This window comes from Rhineura floridana, chromosome 22 (assembly GCF_030035675.1).
Source record: "Rhineura floridana isolate rRhiFlo1 chromosome 22, rRhiFlo1.hap2, whole genome shotgun sequence".
NCBI lineage: Eukaryota > Metazoa > Chordata > Lepidosauria > Squamata > Rhineuridae > Rhineura > Rhineura floridana.
Genome location: NC_084501.1, coordinates 3,053,523 through 3,079,604, shown reverse-complemented (window position 1 = coordinate 3,079,604; position 26,082 = coordinate 3,053,523). Strand labels below are relative to the sequence as shown.

At 48.6% G+C, this 26,082-nt stretch overlaps 1 protein-coding gene across 3 annotated transcripts in view; it reads right to left on the bottom strand.

The window, feature by feature from the left end:
• Positions 1-364: 364 nt before the first annotated feature.
• RNF115 (ring finger protein 115) overlaps positions 365-26,082 on the bottom strand; it is a 59,265-nt gene continuing 33,547 nt past the window's right edge. For 2 of the 3 annotated variants that reach the window (XM_061606907.1, XM_061606908.1), the window contains 7 exons: positions 23,106-23,166; positions 12,624-12,820; positions 11,594-11,662; positions 10,009-10,081; positions 5,428-5,521; positions 3,248-3,363; positions 365-1,826 (listed from right to left, as the gene is read on the bottom strand). In XM_061606907.1, coding sequence (XP_061462891.1) covers positions 1,695-1,826; positions 3,248-3,363; positions 5,428-5,521; positions 10,009-10,081; positions 11,594-11,662; positions 12,624-12,820; positions 23,106-23,166 — 742 coding nt within the window. In that variant the 3' untranslated portion in view covers positions 365-1,694. The remainder of the gene's footprint in view (positions 1,827-3,247; positions 3,364-5,427; positions 5,522-10,008; positions 10,082-11,593; positions 11,663-12,623; positions 12,821-23,105; positions 23,167-26,082) is intronic. The other variant, XM_061606909.1, reaches the window with a different exon arrangement.

The following is a 26,082-nucleotide window of genomic DNA, read 5'->3' as shown; positions in this document are numbered from 1 at the left end:
ATTTTTTTCATGAGTCTCCCCCACCCCATGTTTTGGAGAATTACTTCAGCTGTCCACAAGAATGACCCTAGAAGTGGACCTTCTATTACATAAATGTCAGAATCTTGCCAGGGTGGAAAATGGGGTTTATGTGCCTTCCAACCACTAGGGAACGTGACCAAATGTGGTTACTTTGGCATTTTTAAAGTTGATCCTAATAAAGGTTTTACCTTACTGTTGCTTTAGGATTTATTTATTTTTGTAATGGATTTGCAATCTCTATGTCCAAATGTGAAGCGGCTGTCCCCTTTTGTACCTTCTCAAATGGTCCCTTCCCCACTACAAATACCCTTCACATAGCCAAACCAAGAATTCTCTCTATTGCTCAACTTCTTATTAAAGACTTTTATTCAACTTTCGATAGCAAACAGAAGATGTTAAGTTTGAAACTGAGTGTACCTGGTACACTGTTACAGCAATGAAGTGGCAACGCGGTTTTCCTGGCGTTTTGCTTCTCCTTGTATTCCTCGGGACATGAGTCTGCCATCTCCCCTCACCCTCGCCCTCGCCCTCCTCCTATCAAAGCCAAAGACCCTTCTGGTTCCAGATGCAAGGTGCTTTGGGGGAAGGGAGAGGCAGTGTGCAGCACAGGAAGTTTTGAGTTCAGACATGATTCACAAGATAAAAGGGCAATAGGGGGGGAAAAGATGGTAGATGGAGAAAAAAGTTGCAGGAAAAAACACTTAAAAGGAAAACAAAAACAAAACATTCTTTATGGTATCGAGCGATGGCATTCTCATTTAAAATACTGAAGAATAGCTTGGAAAAAAGACAGTCTTTGATCTGGGGAATAAACTACACATGGTCCATTTGACAACAAGGCAGCAAAAATAGGTCTTAAGTAGCAGGTGGATTGAATTCTGGCCCAGGCAAACCCAGGGACCAGGGGACAAGAGCAGGGCAGCATCGTTCACTTGAGGTGCATCATATACTTTGCTTTCATGGAATGCAAGGCTCCCCTCTGCTGCTTCTCCTTGTGAGCCAAATTTCCCCCACCCATCTTTTCCAGAAAAACAGAATAGAGAAAAAAGGAAGCCAGGGCCTCCATCAATCTAAGCCAAAGAAAATTCAACCAAAATACAGTATGTCCTAGGTTGCAGGAAAGACAAGAGTCAATCAAATCCCAAACATTGGGGTTGACAGTGGAAAAGGCCTGTGCAAATCACCTCCACTCACCTCGCTCCGTCCCATTTAAAATAGTTTCGCAGCCAATGCCTAGCTGCCCTTTCCTTGTACTCCCAAAAGAAAATGGAGCCAGTGGCTAACGACAACATCAGCCTGCCCGCCCTCTGCAAGCCAGTGGAATTGTAAGGGTGGAAGCCTCTCCTGCTACCAGGGGAAAGTATTCACAAACCTTTAGGAACCTCCTGACCCCTCGCCAAACTGTAAAACTGACCACTCTGGAAACTAAGAAAGAGATCATTTGGATGCTGCGGTGACCCAGATGGAGATGCTAGCAGTTCTGGAAAGATGACTGGCAGTTGCTGCAGCCGTGGCAGGGTGGGGATGGAGTGCCACCTGTGGCGCCAGGTCTCTCTCCTCCTCTCTTCTTGCTACTTGGTTCTGTAGTTTATAGTTATACAATTTACAACTGTAGTAAGGAATACTACAGGCCTGCGCCACCCCCTCCCTCGCCCCACCGCACTGGAGAGGCTTCAGAAAGTCCATCGATCATGTAGGTGGCTTGCGTTGCTAAAGGAGTTGCTCGTGGATGCCTCCGAGTTTGGTGCTTGTCGAGTGGAATCCTCCCCATTCAAGCTCTTCCGGCACACGGGACACGTGTCATGCTGACAAAGGAAAATGCACATGTATGGACGACGGCTGCACTGAAGCAGCTGGGGTCAGTCACACACCCTCCTCCCCCCCCCAAGTTGTTAATGCTTTAGGTTGGGACCATATTAAGAAAAGAGACTCTCTCAAAGATTTCTTCTGAAAATAAAAGTGATGCCTGGTAGAGAAGGAGATGGCATTTTGCCACAAGGTCTTCAGAAGTTCCACCTCCATGCCCGCTGACAAACACTGAAGGTGCAGCAGGGCATAAATATTTGTGGTTGCTTTTTTTAAAAAAATTAACATGCGTATGTCCAAACCATGCAATTCATCCCCTAAATACAATTGAGGAATCAGCAAACCGCGTGTATTGACTTCTCACATGTAAGCCTTATAACAAACTATATGCCCATGGCATTGGTGTATAGCAGACTCAGGGGCAGGAAAAGGCATCCTCCTGCTGGTAAGATCTCACTTCCCTGCAACACATATCTTTTCACTGAATTGTAGAGTTGGAAGGGGCCTAATAAGGCCATTGAGTTCACATTAAAGCATACCCGACAGGTGGCTGTCCAACTGCCTCTTGAAGGCTTCCAGTGTTGGAGAGCCCACCACCTCCCTGGGTCATTGGTTCCATTGCCGTACCGCTCTAACGGTTAGGATTTTTTTCCTGATGTTCAGTACAACTTGAGCCCATTATTCTGGGTCCTGCACTCTGGGATGATTGAGAAGAGATCCTGGCCCTCCTCTCTTACTTAAGAGACATGCATTGGAATTGACCCCAAATCACTAAGAATTCCCTGGATCCTTTGAGGTGAAGGTGGAAGGAAGTGGATTGGCACTGAATGGATAGAGACAATATCCACTTTTTAACCACTCAGATGGTAAACGCACAATACAAGCCACAAGCCACAGATCTCTTGACTCTGGAATTTCCCCTCTGGAAAACTGTTGAATCCCGTGCTGTCTGACAAAGGGCTCAGGAGACTCCTCTCTGGGCATCTAGAGGCAACTGCGTGAGGCATGTGCCCAAATCCTGTTAGATAACGGGGCCAGCCAGGTGACTCTCTGGCTAAAGGACATAAAGTGCCAATGACCTTTGGCTGAAATCGCCGATTCAGAGCCTCAGGACAGCCAATAGGTCTGGCCAAAGATGTTCTGGTGCCCAAGGTGAAGAAACCAAATAGTTGTGTCCCCCACCCCCAGTCACCACCTGCAAATTCGTATACAGCACAATCCATGGGAATATTCTCCTGCCCGAGTCACAACCAAGGGTTCCTGCACAGCTCTTGTCCAGATGAATTTTGCCCTGCAGGTCAGATCCATCTCCCGCTGTGGCACCCATCATTTCTTGCCACCCCTCCCCTGGGGTGTCTAAGCGCCAGTCTTGGTGGGTGCGCCTCCTTCCAGCTCCCAGCCGACCCAGAAGCAAACTTACCAGCTCTAACCACGGCACGATGCAGCTGCTGTGGAAGTAGTGATTGCACGGGAGTTGCTGGACCTGTTCTGCCACGGTGTAGTCTTCTTTACACACGGGGCACTCCAAACCCGTATCTGCAGGAAATGGGGCACGGCACATCAGGGCAGCAAAGAAAGCAAAGCGTCACAGGCCCCCCTGCCCTCGGGCTTACCGCCTTCGGGGGGAGAGGGAGAGAGAGAAGCGGGGGAAGCAAACAAGAAATCAAGGCAAGCACCCCGGAGTGAAGAGGCTAGTTGGAACAAGCAGTGAGAGACAGACAGATGCCAGGAGGCTGGCTGGCAAGGAGCAACCGGGGGACGGGGGATGGGAGACGCAGGGAAGAAGAGCCAGAAGAAGGGTAGGAAGACGCCGGTGAGAGGATCAGAGGGTGCCGGGAGCTGCTCAAGGCAGTCCTTGGCCTTGAGGGAGAAAGGGCAAGGGGAAGAAGCCGACCCGGCGCCATCCAGGAGCACAGCATCTGCTTTGCCCGCACAAGGCCGCAGGTTCAGTCCCCACCAGCTCCAGGTCGAGATGGGGAAAACTTGCCTGAGACTCCAAAGAGTCACTGCCGGTCAGAGTGGGCAGTGTTGAGCTAGACGAACCAGGAGCCCGACTCCCACGTTCGCCCTGTCCTGTGCCGTGAGCCTCGCTTGATTTGGGAGTCTTGCGTAGCCCAGGGGGATCTCCCCGTAACTTCAGGAATCGGGGCCTGAAGCGGGCTTGCCTTTTATATTGTCGCCTGTCAGACTGGCTTGCAGGCACGATACAAAAGAAAAAAAAGAGATGGGGAGGGGAGAGGAGCAAGGAGGGCAACCAGGACAGCGAGAGCTCTGGAAACCGAGTTCTACACAGAACAGTAGGAAGAAACGGGAGTGCTCACTCTGGAGAAAAGAGCCGTCGACTGGAAGCACATGAGCAGCCTTCAAATATCTGAAGGGCTGTCACACGCAGAGAATGGACCAGGCAGCTTCTCTCTTGCTCCAGAGAGCAGGACCAGAACTAGCCAGTGGAAACTGGAGGGAAGCAGATTTTGGCTAAGCGTTAAGAGGAATTCCTTAATGGTAACAGCTGTTCCACAGTGGAGTAGGCAAGCCACCTCTGGAGATGGTGGGCTCCCCTTTGCTGGAGGTGGGCAGCCATCTTTCAGGGGATTTCGTAGTTGCATCCTGCATTGCAGGTCCTGCACCGAATGGGGCAAGACTACATGCTCTCAAAGGTCCCTTCCCATGCTGATTCTAAGCCACTCCACGGTTTGCAGATGGGGATGTGAATTATCCTTATGGTTATAAACAGGATATTCATACAATCAGATGGCAGCAGCAGCAGGTCATTGTATCAACGGGCCTGAGAGGCAAGAGCCCTGAGAAGGGTCATGGCTGAACTCCTGCCTGCAGTCTGGGCCTCCCACCTGCCCGAGGGCATCACTGGTGGTTCCCAGTAACCCATAACCAGCATGCAATGAAGTAAGTTTAAAGCCCCCCCCCATGCGTCCAGAGCACCCAGCCAGAGGAAAGTCCTGCTGTGTCTCTGCCCAAGTCACTGCTCTGCCAAATTGGGAATGGAAGACAGGCCCCTCTTGTTACTCCCTCACAGCAGATAGGGTGGGGGCTGAGGCACAGAGAGAGAAAAAACCCACAGCCGGCCTTCCTAAACCAGAGACAGTGGCTCACTTCAGACATCATGAAAACTTCGGTGAAGGAAGACCAAGAACGGTTTGGGCTGACGTTCAAATTGAAAGTACACAGTTTGCAAACAGCTGGGCAAACTAAAAATTGGACACCTTGGCTTGGAACACGCTTGCAAAACATATTCTGTGATCCAAATGGTTTAGTGAAACATCTGAATCGGCCAATCTGAATTGTGAGGCTGCTCAGCAGCAGAAGCTGTTTGGAATCACAAACTCCAGGCCCAAATGGTATCAGGGACTAAAGCCAGAATGTCTGCAGAAAGCCATTCGTGGCTACACAGCACCACAAGGGTTCACGGTGGGAAAGCTATTGTTTTCATTCGGCAGGGATGGGGTGGGGATTACCACTGCAGTTCTAAGGACTATGGTCCTGGAGCCCAGTCACACGTTGCAGAAGGAGGCAGCCCTTTCCGGCTAGCCAATTCAGCCGCGTGCTGACAAAAGCAGAAGTCGTCAGGAAGCAAGAACTTACCCACTTGTTCCTGAGTGACGGTCACAGTCGGGAGAGACGAAATCTTCTCTTTATCTGCTGGGGGAGGTCCTGTATTTTCCAGCTGTCCCAGGAGCTACCAGGGAGGGAGAGCAGAAGTTTATGGAAGAGAAGAGCACTGGTTTCACTGAAGAGATACAGTGCCTTGCAAAAGTAAACAGACCCCGGACCAATGTTCTCATATTACTGAATGGTACATTGTAATTTTGTTCTGTATGATATTTTAGTTTGGAACACTGAAACTCAAAATCAATTATTATAGGGTGACATTGGTTTTACGTTGGGAAATGTTTGTTGTGGTTCTTATGTGCCTTCAAGTTGATTTCGACTTATGGTCTTATGAATCAGTGACCTCCAATGGCATCTCTCGTGAACCACCCTGTTCAGATCTTGTAAGTTCAGGCCTGTGGCTTCCTTTATGGAATCAATCCATCTCTTGTTTGGCCTTCCTCTTTTTCTACCCCCTTCTGTTTTTCCCAGCATTATTGTCTTTTCTAGTGAATCATGTCTACACACTTGGATGAAACGGATTATCTGGATCCATACCAATCGGGTTTCAGGACTGGACATGGAACTGAAACAGCCATGGTCGCTCTGGTGGATGATATGAGGAGGGCACTAGATAGGGGAGAATTCACCTTTCTTGTCCTCCTGGATCTTTCAGCGGCTTTTGATACCGTCGACCACGGTATCCTGTTGGATCGCCTGGAAGGACTAGGAATAGGAGGCACTGTTCTACGGTGGTTCCGTTCCTTTCTCTCTGACAGGCATTAGCAGGTAGCGTTGGGCGATGAGGTTTCAGACCCTTGGCCTCTCACTTGTGGAGTGCCACAGGGTTCTATCCTCTCTCCCATGCTATTTAACATCTACGTGAAGCCGCTGGGATCCATCATCAGGAGATTTGGGCTGCAGTGTCACCAATATGCAGATGACACTCAGCTCTATCTCTCGTTTAAGTCCTCACCAGAGTTGGCTGTGGAGACCATGTCCAAGTGCCTGGAATCCGTGAGTGGATGGATGGGAAGGAACAGGCTGAAGCTAAATCCTGACAAGACCGAGGTACTGCTTGTGGGAGACAGGGGTAGGCTGGGTCCTGTTGACCTGAGGTTTAGTGGGGTACAATTGCCCCTGAAGGACCAGGTCTGCAGCCTGGGGGTTGTTCTTGATTCCAGGCTGTCCATGGAGGCTCAGATTTCGGCAGTGAGCCGGGCAGCCTGGTACCAACTACACCTCATACGCAGACTGCAACCCTACCTCCCTGTTCATCAGCTCCCACTGGTAGTACATGCCCTGGTCACCTCTCGATTAGACTACTGTAATGCCCTCTACGTGGGGTTACCCTTGAAAACGGTCCAGAAACTTCAACTAGTACAGAATGCGGTGGCTCGTTTACTTACAAACAGTTGTCGCCGTGATCATATTACGCCAGTGTTATTCAATCTACACTGGCTTCCAGTAGTTTTCCAGGCCCAATTCAAGGTGTTGGTGTTAACCTTTAAATCCCTATACGGTTTCGGACCAGTTTATCTGAAGGAGCGCCTCCAGCATCACCAATTATGCCGCCCGACAAGATCAGTCACGCAGGGCCTTCTCTCAATCCCACCAACAACAGTAGCTAGGTTGGTGGGGCCTAGAGAGAGGGCTTTCTCAGTGGCGGCCCCCACTCTCTGGAATTCCCTCCCATTCGATCTTCGGCATGCCCCTTCCCTGGATACTTTCCGCCGGGCCTTAAAAACCTGGCTCTTTGGACAGGCCTTTGGGACCACCGGGATGGGCTAATTACATACTGAATGCCTGTTGTTATGTACTGCATATGTTGTTATTTTTGTTATTGCTGAGTATATCATATTTTATTGTATTTACTGTATTTATTGTATTTTATTGGAATTTAATATGTACGTCGCCTAGAGTGGCTTCGGCCAGATAGGCGACCTAAAAATTAAATTTACATTTACATTTTTACATTTACATGTGTCCAATGTATAACCTCAGTTTCATCATTTTAGCTTCTAATTATAATTTTGGTTTAATTTGTTCTGACACCCAATTATTTGTCTTTTTCACAGTCCATGGTATGCACAAAGCTCTCCTCCAGCACCACATTTCAAATGAGTTGATTTTTCTCTTATCCGCTTCTTTCACTGTCCAACTTTCACATCCATACATAGAGATCGGGAATATCATGGTCTGAATGATCCTGACTTTGGTGTTCAAATCTTTGCATTTGAGGACCTTTTCTAGTTCTCTCAGAGCTGCCCTCCCCAGTCCTAGCCTTCTTCTGATTTCTTGACTATTGTCTCCATTTTGGTTAATGACTGTGCCAAGGTATTGATAATCCTTGACAAGTTCAAAGTCCTCATTGTCAACTTTAAAGTTACAGAAATCTTCTGTTGTCATTACATTAGTCTTTTTGACGTTCAGCTGTGGTCCTTCTTTTGTGCTTTCCTCTTTAACTTTCATCAGCATTCGTTTCAAATCATTACTGGTTTCTGCTAGTAGTATGGTATCGTCTGCATATCTTAAATTATTGATGTTTCTCCCTCCAATTTTCACACCTTCATCTTGGCCCAATCCTGCTTTCCCTATGATATGTTCTGCATATAGATTAAACAAATAGGGTGATAAAATACACCCCTGTCTCACACCCTTTCCGATGGGGAACCACTCGGTTTCTCCATATTCTGTCCTTACAGTAGCCTCTTGTCCAGAGTATAGGTTGCGCATCAGGACAATCAAATGCTGTGGCACCCCCATTTCTTTTAAAGCATTCCATAGTTTTTCATAATCTACACAGTCAAAGGCTTTGCTGTAATCTATAAAGCACAGGGTGATTTTCTTCTGAAATTCCTTTGGATACTCTGAAATGTTTTACCTTTTACCAGCTGCGGCTGGTAAGACAGCTGTGGCCTTTCTGGACCGGGATAGCCTGACCACTGTTGTCCATGTACTGGTAACCTCCAGGCTGGATTACTGTAATGCGTTCTATGTGGGACTGCCCTTGAAGTTGGTCCAGAAACTGCAGCTGGTGCAAAATGTGGTGGCGAGACTGCTCACTGAGGCAGGGTATTGCCAACATGTCACCCGCTGCTGAAAGAATTGCACTGGCTGCCCATTTGCTACCGGGACAAGTTCAAGGTTCTAGTTTTGGTGTACAAAACCTTATATAGCTTGGGACCAGGATATCTGAAAGACCGTCTTATCCCTTATATACCCAGTCGATCACTGCGCTCTGCAGGTGAGGGCCTCCTGCAGATACCATCTTATCAGGAGGTCCGTTCTGCACAACATAGGAAACGGACCTTTAGTGTGGCGGCACCTACCCTGTGGAATTCCCTCCCCTTAAATATTAGACAGGCACCATCTCTGTTATCGTTTTGGCACCTACTGAAGACCTTCCTCTTTCAACAAGCCTTATCTCAGTCTGCTACTGTGTTGGAATTGCTTTTTAATATGTTTTTAAACCTTTTTTAAAAAAACAGTATGTTTTTACACCTTTTTTTAAGATGTCTTCAATGCTTTTTAAAAGAATGTTTTTAAAGTTGTTTTGTTTGAATGTATTTTAACATCTGTTTTTATGATGTTTTAAAGTGGTTTTAGTGCTTTTGTTTGCCGCCCTGGGCTCCTGCTGGAAGGGCAGGATATCAATCAGATAATAAATAAAATAAATAAATAGACAGTGGGGTTTTTATCCTGACCATGTGACAGCAACTTAATGGTTCACAGGTGGAGGCCAACGGTAAGGTAATTGTGTCCTTGACAGGGCAGTTTCTTTCAATTTCTGTGTAAACTGGGAGCTTCCGCAGCACAGGGGTTGTATACTTACGCAAGCAACATGTTTCAGTTTTTTATGTTTCGTACAAACATTTCCCAAGATAAAACCAATGTCACCTTACAATAATCGATTTTGTTTCAGTGTTTCAAAAGAAAATATCATACAGAATGAAATTACAATGTACCATTTGTAATTCAGCAATATGAGAGCATTGGTCAGGGGTCTGTTTACTTTTGGAAGGCACTGCATGTGCTGTCACAACTTTTGGTGTGGTTTGGGGGATGTGGGGAGAAGGAGAAACTTTCTTTGCAAGAGGAACAAATTTAAGAGTGCTTCCATGTTGCATTGCATGGAAAACATGCTCCAAAACATTTATGTTCATCCAGCAGGAGAGGTTTAAGCCAGCCGTCTTCAGAGCTTTAGAGCCTCAGGGATCCCTTTTCACACTGCCACAGAAAGCCTGCGCATTGCACAGGGTCTTGGGCGTGTGGTAGGACCCCCACTCAGTTCATGCCAGGCCTATTGAGCCTCAGCAGCACACTGCGGCCCCCCCATGAACTGAGTGGGATTCTTTCATTTCTAGCTCTCTCCCCACTGCCTGTGGCAGCCAACGACAGAGACTCCGCACACCCTCTTTGTTGCTCAGCAAGGAGAGAAAAGACTCTGGCAGTGAGGGAAGGGGCAGTGGGGAATGATCAATATGATAAAGAAGCCACTGTTGGGAGATCAGGGGGGTGGGGAGCAGGAGGGAGGAGGAGAGCAGGGCCCCTTGCACCTGCCAGCACCTTTACCTGTGTTACCACCGCGTCAAGGCCGCTCTGTCCCCAGGCGTAGTCCCCAGGACTCGAGTGCAACATGCCACCCCTGGAGGTTGGGAAAGAAAGAGGCACTCAGACGGGGAAGTGAAGAGCTCCAGCAGGGTGTGAAGAGGCCGCAGCCCCCCCTGCTGCCAGGCCACAGGAGATCAAGGTTCTTCCACTTGTGTCAGCCTCCAAGCTAGTCTTCCTGGAACCAAAGGCATTCCAGGGGAGGAGGGGGCTGGGAGGGGCAGGAGGCTAGTCCACAGGGCTTGGCCCACAAGCAAATGGCCGGGGGGGGGGAAGGACTCGTTAGCAGTACCTCAGGCAAGACTGGCATCCGGGAGGGAGGGCAATGGGACGCAGGGGGAGATCAGAATTCATAGAATCATAGAATAGTTGAGTTGGAAGGGGCCTATAAGGCCATTGAGTCCAACCCCCTGCTCAATGCAGGAATCCAAATCAAAGCATTCCCGACAGATGGCTGTCCAGCTGCCTCTTGAAAACCTCCAGTGTCGGAGAGCCCACCACCTCTCTAGGTAATTGGTTCCATTGTCGTATGGCTCTAACAGTTAGGAAGTTTTTCCTGATGTCCAGTTGAAATCTGGCTTCCTGCAACTTGAGCCCATTATTCCGTGTCCTGCACTCTGGGACGATCGAGAAGAGATCCCAGCCCTCCTCTGTGTGACAAGCTTTCATGTACTTGAAGAGTGCTATCATATCTCCCCTCAATCTTCTCTTCTCCAGGCTAAACATGCCCAGTTCTTTCAGTCTCTCCTCATAGAGCTTTGTTTCCAGTCCCCTGATCATCCTTGTTGCCCTCCTCTGAACCAATTCCAGTTTGTCTGCATCCTTCTTGAAGTGCGGAGACCAGAACTGGATGCAGTATTCAAGATGATGCCCAACCAGTGCTGAATAGAGGGGAACTAGTACTTTACGCAATTTGGAAACTATACTTCTGTTAATGCAGCCTAATATAGCGTTTGCCTTTTTTGCAGCCATATCACACTGTTGGCTCATATGCAGCTGATGGGCTATGGCTGCAGTGGCCAGGCTGGGGCCACAGGATGAAACCCTACAGCACCCAAAAGGGCTCAAAGGGGGATGTGTACTAGCGTAACCCCTCTCTCCCTCCCTCCTTCAGGCATGAGATACAAGGAATACTCCCCAGCCTCTAATAGGCCCAGGGGAGGGGGAGGGGACGGTTTGTTCAGAAAAAACTATTTGAAAATATTTCCAGACATGATGGCATAAGGATTTCAGAAGTAACAGGACAGAAGGGATAGCCTGAAATGGATTTTATTCCCCCCCTTTCTAGTTTTACCTCTTTAAGTCCCCTTTTAATAGCACTCCCTTTGAATTGTTAATTGTATTTTATTTATTTTTATCTATTTTAATGGTTTTTGTGTGTTTTTGTTTACTGTGTAGGATGGCAGAGTGAGCTGCCCAAGGGGGATAGAAATATCTTAAACAAACAAATAAATAAAAAATCCCCCTTCCATCTGCCAGCCTTTCGCACGCTTGCCTGCCATTACAGCCAAAGCAAAACATGTGATTGCAAAGAGTGCCCATGACTCACCAGGAGAGAGGAGGAGAACCAGGAATTGCTGAATTTGCAAAGAAGCCCGCAAAGATCTGCTGTATTATTCTATTCAGGACAGAAGATGGGAGACAAAATATAGACGTGTAAGAAAAAGGAAGAACAGGTGGCGGCACAGGAGCAGCGTCCAGAGGGGTAGCTGAGCAAGCCTGTCACCACACACACACGCAGGGTCTTGCGGGACCTGAGAAGACTGACTGCTGCAGCCGCTTGGGGGGATTATATGTCACTTTGTGTGATGCAAGAAACGTCTCCTCGAGGATGCAGGGGTTGCCATGGTGGGGCCCTCCAAATGTTGTTAGACTACAACTCCCAACAACATCTGGAGTTGTTGGGAGCTGTAGTCTTAACAACATTTGGAGGGCTTGACCTGGCAACCCCTGCATCAGTTACTTACAGAGATGGCCAAGAGGACACGAAATAGATAGAGCAGGCCTATAGATCCCTCCAAATTCGTGGAGGAAAAGGCTATCAGTGGCTTCTAGTCATGATGGCTACGCTCTGTATGTTTCCAGATGCCAGTTGCTGGAGGGGAAGGCTGCTCTCTGCACTCAGGTCCTGCTTGTGCGCTTCTTCCAGCTGGACTAGATGTGGCCCCCTTGGCATGATCCGGGAGGCTCTTGCGTTACAAGCAAGAACAGTGATCAGTTCACTACAGTTGGTAATAATAATGCAGTCTTTCTAGCTATGCTACTCTAGTTTAACCTTTGTTGTGTGAAATAATCCTAATCCCACTTATCATCACGTTTGACTCTATTCAGTGTGGGTTTAATTCTGATTCTAGTTCAGCTACTTCTTGAAGACTTCCTGTTGTAGTCTGGAGACTCTTGAAAGTCAGCAGCAGCCACCTGGGCAGGGAGGCAAATTCCCTTCCCCAGGGATCCCCCGCCGGGGGCTTCACACCTGCTGTAAACCTCCAAGAGCCACTGAGGTGGCTCTCTCCAGCAACCTCTTCGTATCCAGAGCAGCCCATGGATGCCACAGGGCTTCCCTGCCCCCCAACCCTTACCCTTCAATGGCGGGTGATCTGTCGGGCCGCGCGCTAACCCGGGACCTGTATCTCCGCGTCATGGGCAGCCGCGGGGGTCTGCTTGGTCCCCACAGGTCTGCATGGGCTTGGTGGCCCCTTTCGTTGTCTCTGCCATCAGGATCCAACGAACTGCTCAGGAATGGGAAGACCATTGAACGATCCAGCTGGTCCCAAAACTGGGGAATGGAAACAGAAGAGATCAAGAAGTAAGATTTCTGAAGGGTTAGTGCAGCACACACTCAGCCAGTGAACAGCACATCAAGGGTCTATGCTAGGAAAAAGCAGAATTCTCTTCTGCATAAAAATGACGTGGAGTTCATTCTCTCTCGGCTAGTCATGGGGAGAAGGAAAAAATTCAGGGTTTGGAAACCCCACACTTTCTTCTAACTGGGATTGCTCGGCTTTTTCCTTTCACACTTCTGAGATTTCACACGTGCACTTTTGAGCCCAGCTTCACAGCCTGAAAGACTAGAAACATTAAATGGAAGCTGCAATTCTTAGGATACTGGGCAACTATAACAGTAATGGAAAACAAACCCTGTATGCCCGGGATCCTATGACGCTTCAGCAATCCACGGTCCAACAATTGTTCTCAAACCTTCCTTGGACTGTGAGTGCCCCAGTTTCCTGCCGCTGTGTTTCCCTTCTGATAACACACACATACACGCAGTGTAAAGAATGGCCCCTGTGTAGGATGTGTGGCAACAACATTCCCAACGGCAAGGGAAGAGGGGAGAGACTGGGAAGACCAGCTGGAGAGGCTCAGTCGGGCATGGCACAGTCAGCCCAAGCTGAAGAACCGAGGGCCAGAGGCTGGGGTTGGGATTTTCACTTATTTCTAAAAACATTTGGATCCCACCACGTCCGACACCCACGGACATTCCCAGCATGTCTTGGAAAGACAATTTTTTAAAAGGCACGGAATCACAACCAACCTACTTCAAAACAAAACACTACCACCAAAACAGCAGCACAACACAGGATGACCAGTGGGAAGGAACAAGCAGGAAAGGAAAGGGTAACGGCTTGTGTGCTGCACTGGAGCACCCCCCCCGCCCACACACAAACATGGTTCCTACTATGTTTTGAAAGTCTTCTAGAGACTGTGCCTTTCCACACTTCCCAGCATCATGAGGACTAGGGCCTTTCCCTCCCCAAATGGAGTGGTTGTGGTAGGCAGGGCAGAAGTAGTTCCGAGGTTCTGGATCCCCCAAGCAACTATAAATCCAATAACGAGACCTAGAGATATTTATCCAACCCGGAAGAGATGGGGAGTTTTGTTCCATTTACCGATGGAGCCTTCGGAGTGCACAGAAACAGTTCCCTGCCACTACATTTGCAAACCTGTCCACAAGAATGCTTGTGGACTCAATGCTGCACTCACTGGCCCGCCTATCCACACAGACCAAAGCAAAGTCATTTCCAGGGGCATCCAAGGCCCAGGAGGAAGAGGAAATACATATTCTATTATTATTATTATTATTATTATTATTGCTGCTGCTGCTGCATTTCTTGCCTGCCCTTCACCGAGAGGTCCCAAGGCAGGTTATAATAACCTTACAGTATTAAAAACAATTTAAAAACAATAAGGATCCCAAAATAGGATAGGTCCTAAAAATATATGCCTCGGGTGTCAAATGCCAGGATAAAGAGGTGCGTCTTCAACCTTTGCTTAAAAGTGTACAAAGTTGCACCTCAGTGGGGAGAGAAGTCCACATCTTAGGGGCTACCACAGAAAAAGCCCTCCCCTGGGCCAACACTCCTTGAGCTTCTGAGGGTGGCAGAACTACTGCTGATCTCACCACAAGAGGGTGTCTGTAGGGAAGGAGACAGTCTTTCAGATATTTGGGATCTAAGTTGTTTGGGGCTTTAAATACTAATGGGAGCGCCTTGAACTGGGCCCAGAAACAAACTGGCAACCAATGCAGCTGTTTTAAAACAGGAGTTTTATGAGATCTAAAGGGAACCCAAGCCAGTAATCTGGCTGTTGCATTTTAGACCAGCTGAAGTTTCTGAGTTGTCTTCGGGGCCAGCCCCACACAGAGCGCATTGCAATAATCCAATCTGGAAGTCTATGATCCTCCTGGGAAACATGAAGTTGAAGGGGCAGGATTGTAGCTTGTGATTGATAGACAAATGGTCAAGGAATACCTATTCACTCTGAATGAGTTCAAATCTCCAGGGCCAATGAACTGCATGCTAGAGTATTGAAGGAACTGGCTGAAGAACTCTCGGAAACATTATTATCTTTTCAAAATCATGGCGGATGGGTGAAGTGCCAGGTAATTGGAGGAGGGCTAATATTGTCCCTATCTTCAAAAAAGGCAAAAAGGAGGAACCGGGGAACTACAGACCAGTCAGCCTGACATCAATCCCTGGGAAAATTCTGGAGCAGATTATAAAGTGGTAAATTTGTAAGCACCTTGAAAACAATGCAGTGATTATAAGAAGCCAACATGGATTTATCAAGAACAAATCCTGCCACACTAATCTTATGTCATTTTTTGATCGAGCAACCTCCCTGATAGACTGTGGGAATGCTGTGGACACAATATATCTTGACTTCAGCCAAGCTTTTGACAAAGTGACCCATGATATTCTAGCTAGCTAAATGTGGGCTAGATGGAACAACTATCAGGTAGATCCACAGTTGGCTACAGAATCGTACTCAAATAGTGTTTTTATCAAGGGCTCCTTCTCAAATGGGGGGGTGGGGTGGTAACGAGTGGGGTACCGCAGGGCTCGGTCCTGGGCCAAGTGCTCTTCAACATTTTCATCAGTGACTTGGATGAAGAGGTGCAGGGAATGCTTATCAAATTTGCAGATGATACAAAATTGGGAAGGAAACTAATACCCTGGAAAACAGAAACAAACTTCAAAGGGATCTTGATAGGCTGGAGCATTGGGCTGAAAACAACAGAATGAAAGTTAACAGGGCTAACTGCAAAGTTCTATACCTACAAAAAAGAAACCAAATGCACACTTAGAAGATGGGGGATACTTGGCTCAGCAATACTACATGTGAGAAGGATCTTGGGATTGTTGCTGACCACAAGCTGAATATGAGTCCACAGAGTGATGTGGCTGTAAAAAAGGCAAATACTATTTTAGGTTGCATTAACAGAAGTATAATTTCCAAATCGTGTGAAGTATTGGTTCCCCTCCATTCGGCACTGGTTAGGCCTCATCTTGGGTTCTGCGTCCACTTCTGGACACCACACTTTAAGAAGGATGCAGACAAACTGGAACAGTTCAGAGCAGGTTAATGAGGATGTCTGGGACTGGCAGCAAAGGCCTATGAGGAGAGACTAAAGAACTGGGCATGTTTAGCCTTGAGAATAGAAGTCTGAGGGGAGATGGGAGAGCACTCTTCAAGTCCTTGAAAGGCTGCCACACAGAGGAGGGCCAGGATCTCTTCTCGATCATCCCAGAGTGCTGGAATAATGGGCTCAAGTTGGAGGAAGCCAGATTTTGACTGAACATCGGGAAAAACTCTAACAGGGTGAGAGCGGTACGGAAATGGTACTAATGACCTAGGGAGGTGGTGGGCTCTCCAATACTGGGGGCATTCAAGAGGCAGCTGGACAGCCATCTGTCGGTTACGCTTCAATTTGGATTCCCGCACTCAGCAGGGGGTTGGACTCGATGGCCTTATCAGCATCGTCCAACTCTACGATTCTATGATTCTAAGATATCAGGGCATGGAGTCCAAAGGGGCCAAAGCTGGCAAACCAGCTGGAGTGGAAAAAGGCACTCCTAGCCACTGAGGCCACCTGAGCCAGTTCCACATCCAGGTGTAGCCCCAAGCTGCAGACCTGCTCCTTCCAGGGGACTGCAACCTCACCTAGAACAGGCTGTCTCCACACCTCCTGCACATGAGAACTCTGGACACTTAACACCTCCATCTTTTCTGGATTCAGCCTCCATTTATTGGCCCACATCTGCCTCCAAGCACCGGCCCAGCACCTCAGCAGTCTCTCCTGATTCAGGTGCTGCGGAGAGACAGAGTTGGGCATCATCTGCATACTGACTGCACTTCACTCCAAATCTGATGACAGCTCCCAGCAGCTTCACAAAGCTGTTAAACAGCATGAGGGAGAGGAAGGAACCCTGTGGGACACCACAGGATAATTCCCATTGAATTGAATGAACAGTAGCCTCCCATAGCTACTTTTTGGAAGTGGCTCTAAAGGTATGAGTGGAACCACTGAAGCACAGTGCCCCCAATACAGCTTCCCAGGGATGCTCCAGAAGGATACTGTGGTTAACAGTATTGAAAGCTGCTGAGAGATCGAGGAGAACAAGCCAGGGTCGCACTCCCCTTATCTCTCTCCTGACAGATGTCATCATCCAGGGCCACCAAGGCAGTTTCAGTGCCACGGCCGGGCCTGAAGCCAGATTGGAACGGATCCAAGTAATCAGTTTCCTCCAAGCGTGCTTGAAGCTGAACCATCTTCTCAAGCACCTTGCCCCAACAAGGGATATTGCCGCTCTGGGCTCCTACTGGGAGGAAGAGTGGGATAATAAACCAAATAATAAATAAATATTTCCCACTGGGCAAGAGTTTTTCAACACTTCCAGCACAACAGCAGCCAGTAGGGAGCTGCCTCCCGGGAAGAGCATCACTTCACTGAGGAATCCTGCCTAGTTTGCGTAGAAACCAAGAGGCCGTACCGCCCAAGGGGGTAATGCCAGCTCAGGGCCTGCCTGCTGTTGCCAGAGCTTACTTTTACATACACCTGGGGGCTCTGGCAGCCTGAAACCCACCTGCCACACAGAGAGACAATCTGCAGGTAAGCAGAGCCTCCCGGATCAACTGACTCAGGGAGACAGCCCGGAGCAGCTGCCAGGTAGAGCGAGATGAAATTTAAGCCAACTGGCTGGATCTGGTCACAGTTTTTGGTATAGTTATCACTCCGCATGTGACAGCAAAATATTGGGAAGGCTCAACTATAACCATTTCACCTGACACCCTCACTTTCTATCTCCAGGGTGTGTGGGCACAGGGAGGTGGGCATATCCCATTATGGGAGCCTCTAACTGCCATCTTAAGTGACACAGCTTAGACACAGGGCTGACCACCTCTGTGAAGAAAAGGAGGCCCTAGTGTGGAACCGGCACAGAGGGGACACTGGCTCACAGAGGAGCCATCGGGGGTGGATCCAGGTACTTCCTTCCCAATACAGTTGGTTGGAAAAAAGATGTTGGGAGGGTGATAAAAGCGAAAGTTGGCAACAAAACTCACTAAAGTAGGCAAGATTCTAGGACTTACTGATGCAAAGAAAGGTTTGGAAGTGTGGAGACTACTTAACAAATGCTTTGAAACGTGTGTGTGTCTAGCTATTGGCAATTTGGAAGGTGCTGAGTATCGTATATAGATCTGCGCTTAAATATCGCCCTTTCACCTTTCATAAAGCTGACCCCCTTGCCAACACATCCTTAGTGCTAGTGAGTGAAAACCAGCTGACTTGATGGGGATCCTGAAACTAGGAATTTCAAGTCCCTGGCTCCATGTGCATCCTTGCAAGGCTGACCCAACTAAACAGGTTTGCTAAACACTTTATGGCCCAGGAAGTGAAGAGCTGTGTAACTTGAAAAACTTGACTGGGGTGATTTTTGCAGGATACCCATCATGCCTTGAAGAAACGGTGGACCTTGGCTTCGTTTCCTCCTTCTCCAAAGAAAGCCTTCTGAGCTCTCTTCACATGTAATGCTAAACTAGAAGTTAGGGAAGAGCCTACGCTCAGTGGAAGAGCACCTGGTGACTCCAGGTAGGGCTGAGACAGACTTGCTAGAAAGCAGGTGACCTCAAATAAATCCCTGAAACTGTGGAGGACAGCATTGGGGGTGGGGTTTGCCCCGGTAGCAATGATGGCCTCACACCAATATCACAAGCTTCCCCCCCCCGCCATTACTGCCTTGGGGGTAGTCACTGCCCTCCTCTGGCCCCCAGGTATGGGGGGGAGCAGTGCTTGCAAATGGGAGCTGAGCCATGTTGTTGTTATGTGCCTTCAAGTCGATTTTGACTTATGGCAACCCTATGAATCAGCGACCTCCAACAGCATCTGTCGTGAACCGCCCTGGTCAGGTCTGCGGCTTCCTTTATGGAATCAATCCATCTCTTGTAGGGCCTTCCTCTTTTTCTACTCCCTTCTGTTTTCCCCAGCATTATTATCTTTTCTAGCGAATCCTGTCTTCTCATGATGTGTCCAAAGTATGATAACCTCAGTTTCATCATTTTAGCTTCTAGTGACAGTTCTGGTTTAATTTGTTCTAACACCCAATTATTTGTCTTTCAATAAGTCTTTCTCCTGCTTCATTTCTACCTCCTAAGCCCCATTTCCCCACAATTCCTAGTTCTTTTCTGTTCCCTACTTTTGCATTCCAGTCCCCCATGATTATCAGCACATCTAGTTTTGGTGTGGGATCAATTTCTTTCTGTACTTCTGTGTAAAATCTCTCAAATTCTTCTTCTTCTGCGTTTGCCATTGGAGCACAGACTTGGATGATGGTTGCGTTAATAGGTTAAATCTCATTGATATAACTTGCTCAGACCTTGCGTTATTGTAATGTTGATGCATTCCACTTCTTGTTTGACAATTTCTAACTTTCCCTGGTTCATGTTTCTCACATTCCATGTTCCTATTGTTTGCGTTGTACAACTCCGGACTCTCCTTTTGCATCTGTGCGCATCAGCCTCTGGGCTTCCTTTCGGCTTTGACCCAGCTGCGTCATTAGTCACAGCGCTACTCGTACTTGTCCTGTGTTCTTCCCCAGTAGCTCGGTGAGTGCCTTCTGACCTGGGGGTCTCATCTTCCAGCACTATCTCGTGTTGCATTTTGGATACTCTGTTCATGGTAAGAGGTATTCAGAGGTGGTTTCCCATTGCCTTCCTCTGAGTCTGGATGCATCTTAGTCTGGTGTCTTAGCGTGGGCCATTCCGCCTTGGGTGCCCCTGCTAGGAGTCTAGACTCCTGACAGCATTGGTCTCAGCTTCTTTGACGCTCTCAAACCCCCTCATCACATTAAGGTGTGCATCCTAGAGGAGGGCCATAGATCTATGAAATGTACAGATTTCATATCTAAAAAGTCTCATCCGGACGATAGGTCTATGAAATCGGTATTTTTCACAGATCTACAGGCTTGGGCATTACATTTTGTAGTTACTTGGAATAGGTGGGTGATCCCCCTGGATGGGCGCTGAGGTTGGCTCCTGTTCAAAAGCAGCAGCACTGCTGGCTGCAGAAAAGCATCCAGGGGCTTGGTCCAGGTTGGGCCGGTGAGTGTCTAATCTGGCCGACCGTTGGTGCCCGGCTCGCCCTGGAGACCACTGCCAGTCAACGATACTCAGCTAGATACACCAACAGTCTAACATGGTAGAAGGCAGCTTGCGATGTTCCAGTGCAGTGGGAATGGACCTTAGTGAGCTCGTGTGCTTCTCCCTCCTTTCTCCGCAAGCCACGAGGAGACTGGAAGCACCTGCTTCCATTTTTAAACCAAGCACGGTTTGTCACAGCATCTGACAAGAAAACTATGGAATCTTGGACAGAGAAGGGATGTCCTCTCCAAGCGCTGTTCTTTTGTGGGCCTGCCTCTGGCACTTTAAGGGAGCACTTTCGAAGCATCACTAAAGGCTGCAAAACTATGTCCTAATGCCTAATTCTGCACAGCACAGAGGCAACGGAGCTCTGACACAAAGTCTGAGAATCCCAGGGATAAAATCATAAGAAAGGAAGAGCTAAATTCTATGAAGGAAGCTAGCTCAGGTGCCCACACACACATGCACCTGAGCAACAGCTAACCGCTCAAAACATGAAGCTGGCCAGTGCTGCCTGCCACACATCACGTCACTGACAGATCCTCAACATGGAAAGACAAACCCCTCCTCTCAGCCTTGCTGAGGCAGCAGCCATCTATTCCTGCCACAAGCGGCATCAGCGGCAACCAGGCTATGACAGCAGGATCCGAGCTGACAATGAACTCAGGGACTGAAACCTGGCTGAGGTCATCTGAACAGGCAGGGTGTTCTGACATGCTGAGTGTAGATGCTAAATCCAGAATGAGCCGACAGATGGGAGGCAGCTGGGGGTGACCTTCATTTTTAAGAAAATGCCTGTGTGGCCTGGAGGATATGAGACAAGCTGGGCTGAGTTCAGAGAAGAGGCTGACATTTTAAACCTTTACAGTTGTGAGGGCACAGGGATCTAGAGAAACAAAATTTTCATTTAAAAAGAACACCCAGTATCAAGCTTCCAGTCCTCATGGTTTGTGTGTCCAAGGACTTGTCAGAATCCAAGCCCAAGCAATTTCCAGAAACCCTGTACAGATTCTTGCTTAGGCTTCCCTTTGATGACTGATTTAAGGTGGCATAGCATAAATGTACACAGTTTCTAAACAGTCATACCCTGGCATTTTGCTAGATTAGCATCCAAAGTGGCTTTAGTACCCAAAGGTTCATCATCCTAAGCAATACTGCTTTTGTTGTTGTTGAACGCCCCCTTCTTTTCAACTTCAGGGGGTCACATGGCATGATGAGACACAGCAGGAAAAACACAAGCCCCAGACTCCCACCACAAGGTACACGAATCGGCTGAATCTTTGGCTCCCACCCACCATGTCTTCCCATTTTAATATACTGTCAGCCGTCATATGCCGTGGGGATAAGGCTAGAAAGAAATATATGGATTAACTGTAAATGGGCCCTGTCAACAAGGGCTAAAAATACATGGTTTAGCAAGAACTGAAATTGGGGGGAGGAGAATCCATATGAATGGGCAAAAAAGCACTTTGACACCCCCCTCCTGAGTCCCTGCCCCCTCCTCCATGTGCAACTTCAGAAGAAAGCAAGCCAGGATGGCACAATAGAGAGCGGGTCTGGCAGAGACCTGGAGGTGCCAAGGCTCAAATCCTTCCCCCCCACTGGGCCAGTTGGTCACTCTCAGCATAAACGACCTCCCTGGTGAGAATAAGTGGGGCAGTGGAAAGAGGCCAGCGCACCAGGGATGCCTCCCTGAGCAGTTTGTGGAGACAGGGCAGGACAAAGCTTTTGCTAGTAATATTTACCTCAAAAACATTTCTATACTTCCCTTCATCGAAACAGATACAACAATACAGATGCATTAATTAATACCATAAAACACTAACATCAGCAACCGTAATAAAAGACAGCAGACTGAAAAGTCAGAGTGATGGATTATGCAAATCAGAACGCCTGGGTAAATAAAAAAACACCTTAACCTGGAGGCAAACACATTGTTAAAGCATACCTCTTCTGGCATTCCTCTTTAAGGAGGAGGGGGCACCCCACAGGCCTCCAAAAGGGAAGGCATTTGAAGTAAGGCCTCAAGAACCACCGCTCAAATACAAAGTGCTGACAGTTAGTTCAGTCTGCTAAGAAGCACTCCAAACAGCAGGAAAGCCCAGATGTAGAATACTTTGGACAGGGATGGGGAACCTGTCTGTGGGGGCCTCCAGATGTTCTGTGTCCAACTCCCATCGGTGCGGCCAATGGTCAGGGATGGCAATGGGTGCTGGGAGTCCAAAAACATCTGGAGCTCCCCATGGTGTTCCCCTTCCATGACTCGGGGTACCCTAAACTAAGTTATGCTACTGAAATTAATGGGCCTAAGCTAGTCACGTCCAATAATTTCAAGAAGTCTACTCTGAGCAGGCAACCGCTGGATACAGCCCTCAGGCTTCACATTGTATCACCAATCGATAACACAGCACCCCTGTAAAGTAAATCTGCACTTTGCAGCTAGGGCGTGTGGGTCGGGGAAGCACAGACAACGAGGCTTGTCACGATGGCCACTTACTGAAGCAAGAGCCAAACCTAGCTCGTAGATTGCTGGTTCGCCGCTTTGCTGTAGCCACATAGCAGGTCTAAATGCAGAGCGGGTCCTGGGTGGTGGGTGAGGGTCCCAGACTGGCCACTGAACCAGGCAGGGGGCTCAAACAAAACGGCCCCCTCCTTCCTCCTAGCACCTGCCCACTTCTCCAAGGCAGAGGCCTGTTTCATACTCCAAACACAGAGGTATGAACAATAGTCATCAGCCTAAATATATAATCGCTTCAGCCCAATGCTATAATTAACCTTGCTTGTGATGCATTTGCAAAACCTAAAAGGAACCGTCTATCTTCGCTCAAAGACCCTGCAGAACTCACTTCCCTTTCATGGAAGATTACAAACCAACACAGTTCCTCCAAACATCCTGACAGCCAGGGAGGGCTTTACTTTTTGCACAGCCCCAACTGCAACCTCAGGCGTATGTTTAAAGAGGGCTGCCTCTCTCATATCAACCTCTCTCAAAAACTGTCCTCTAACTCTCATCAACAGCCTCCTCCCAAACTGGTCGCCCATGGAGTCTCCGAGGAAAGTGCCGCAGTCGGAAAAAGACAACTCATTTATCTCTACTTTACATGCTTACGGAAGCCTCCAGCTGATAACAGGAAAAGTCTCACCTCTGCAAATGGAGTGGAGGGGCTGTCGTCTATCCCGCTGCTGCCACTGCCTTCTAGAAAACTAAGGAGAAAAAAGTGATGAGGGAGGGCAACGTGCTTCCAGAAATAGAACACCCAAAGCCTGCCTCCCACAGGGTGGGCCGGGCCAGGCCAGGCCAGGCCAGGGGCTGAAGGCCACATAAGCAGCAGCCTCCCCAAGAAGGAAGCCTGCGGGGAGATCAGAAGGGACCTGCAAACTACTGGGCTACAGGAGTCATTGTATGAGACAGCCCTTACCTGATAATTAAAACACATCAACCTCCTTTTTCCTTTCTGGGTCAGTACAGGAGCACCAGAGAGCCAGTGTGGTGCAGCGGTTAGAGTATTGGGAGACCAGGGTTCGAATCCCCACACAGCCATGAAGCTCACTGGGTGACCTTGGGCCAGTCACTGCCTCTCAGCCTCAGAGGGAGGCAATGGCAAACCCGCTCTGAATACCGCTTACCATGAAAATCCTATTCAGAGGGTCGCCATAAGTCAGAATTGACTTTAAGGCAGTCCACAGGAGCACTAGAACCCTGCAGGGCAGGGCAAGGTGTACAAGACCACCCAGAACATTTCTCATCTAAGTAGGACACTGAACCCGGAGTTCCCACATCCGAACTCAACCCCACCCCCATCTCCAGTCCAGAAGCATGATTTGCCCATCCCGTCCAAGCCAATTGTTTTTGTCCCTCCACAAGACCCCCCATCAATTTTGGTGGCAGTTAACAATTAAAGAAAAACCAACAGAATAAAGCAGACCCAGTGCTGGGATGTGTGGAGAGGTTTAAACCTCTCCACCCAGACCAATATCTGGATTGGGGGGGGGGGTGCAACACGCCCCTCATTTGATAAGTGAGAAGAGGCGATAACTCCACTCCTCAGCTGATGTGCAGGGATAAGCTGAGGGAGGCGGCTGTGTGGCATGTGAAAGAGCGTGTGGATGCATGCACAGCTGTTTGACCACTACCACCCCTCTCTCACTCTCTCACACACACGGGTCAATGTGGCCCTCGAATGAGTGTGACCCCCCCCGTCTCTCACATGCACAAGCATGAGTGCAGCCCTCGGGGGCCAGAACCAGTCAGCCACCCCTGTGCTAGCCACTGCTCCAGACTGGCTCTGAGGGCGCTTCCACACGGCACAAGCAGGAAACAGGATGCGCCTCACAGGAGAGTCTTGCCAGCCCCAATCCCACCAGCCAGTCTGGTCTGGCAGCAAGCAGATGGGGAGTCATCACCCTGCTAGCATGTCTTCACAGGGAACCGGAACTATGATCCCCAGTCTGGATTTAGATTGCTTGAGAAGCCATTTGCAGAAGCCCCTGGCCCAAGCTGTAACAGGGGTGGGGGAAGAACATGAATTGGCATTGCCAGAGTTAAATGGTGAAGCTCAAGCTCTCTACCTTGTGGAAAGGATGATTATAAGCCAGGGGTTCCCAAACTGTGGGCCACCAAAGGCCCACAAGCTTCATTCAGGGGGCCTGTGGCATGTCCACGGATTTATGGTTGAAGATGGGAGATATTCATCTCATTAAATACACATATTTATTTTTAATTGGATTTTATTGCTTCTTTTTTTCTTACATTGTATTTTATTGCAAAACATTTGTACTTTATTTTACAATTAATTTGTGAAATTACAATTGCTAGAACAGGTAGATATGTCATTAAGTGGCCTGCCGAGTGGTCCATGGGAAAAAAAAGTTTGGGAACTACCGTTATAGGAAACTCTACACTGGAATTGGGGTGGGAGGCGAAGGGGGGGAGCATGCGGTGAGACCAAAGGTGCTTGATCAGGATCAGACCCCGACCCTGCCCAAGAGCAAAGCCGCCAATGAACCTATGGGCCACTTATGTGCTACCCTATAAGCTAACCTGGGTATAAGCTCCATTTAACTCACGGGACCTTATTTCAGAGTGGACATGGACTGGATTATACTGGGAATGAGGAAGTCTCCGGTTCGAATCTCGGCACTGCCAAGTTAGTGGCTTTAGGCAAGTCTCTCTCTCTCTCTCATCTGCAGCAGGAGGATAGTCCTAGTCTCAAGGATCACCAAGGCCTGTGTTTGCAAACTTCTTTTGGAAAATTTAAATGGCTAAATCGGAGGGAAGAGAGCTAGTGTGGCGTAGTGGTTAGAGCGTTGGACTACGACCTGGGAGACCAGGGTTCGAATCCCCACACAGCCATGAAGCTCGCTGGGTGACCTTGGGCCAGTCGCTGCCTCTCAGCCTCAGAGGAAGGCAATGGTAAAACCCCCTCTGAATACCGCTTACCAAGAAAACCCTATTCGTAGGGTCGCCATAAGTTGGAATCGACTTTAAGGCAGTCCATCATCATCAAATGGGGGACGGAGGGAGGGAAGCTTTTCAGCCAGAGGGCAACACTCTGAGGGCCACGTGCCAGTGGTGGGCAGGGCCAGGGTAAAAGTGGGTGGAGCAATGAATGCAAATTCTACCCTTGTACAATAGGCACACACACACACTCGTCTCCATCTAGAGTTGGAGGACACATTTTGGCTAGGGGCAAACACTTGGGCTGTGAAGCAGAGCCACTGAGGGGTATGGTTTGTGGAAGAGGGTGTGCGGCCTGTGGGAACTTCAGGGGCACATTTGGCCCTCGGGCCTGAGATTCCACAGCCCTGTGCTAAATGCTTATTCATAAAATAAAATAAAAGACTGCATACTTGGAAGAAAAGCCTTCACTCAAAAAGAAGGGGGGAGAATCAGAAATCCCCAGATGGGAAGCCTGTCTGTGGTGCTCCAGAGGTTGTTGGACTCCCAACTCTCATCAGCCGCAGCCAGCCGGCTCAATGGTCAGGGAAGATGATGGGGGTCAGAGTCCAACAACATCTAGAGGGCCACAGGCTCTCCTCCCCTGCTGTAGGGAATCATGTCTCCAGTTATCATTTTTCAACAGACAAGAAATTTAAGCCAGTTTGAAATTTCTGTGGTTC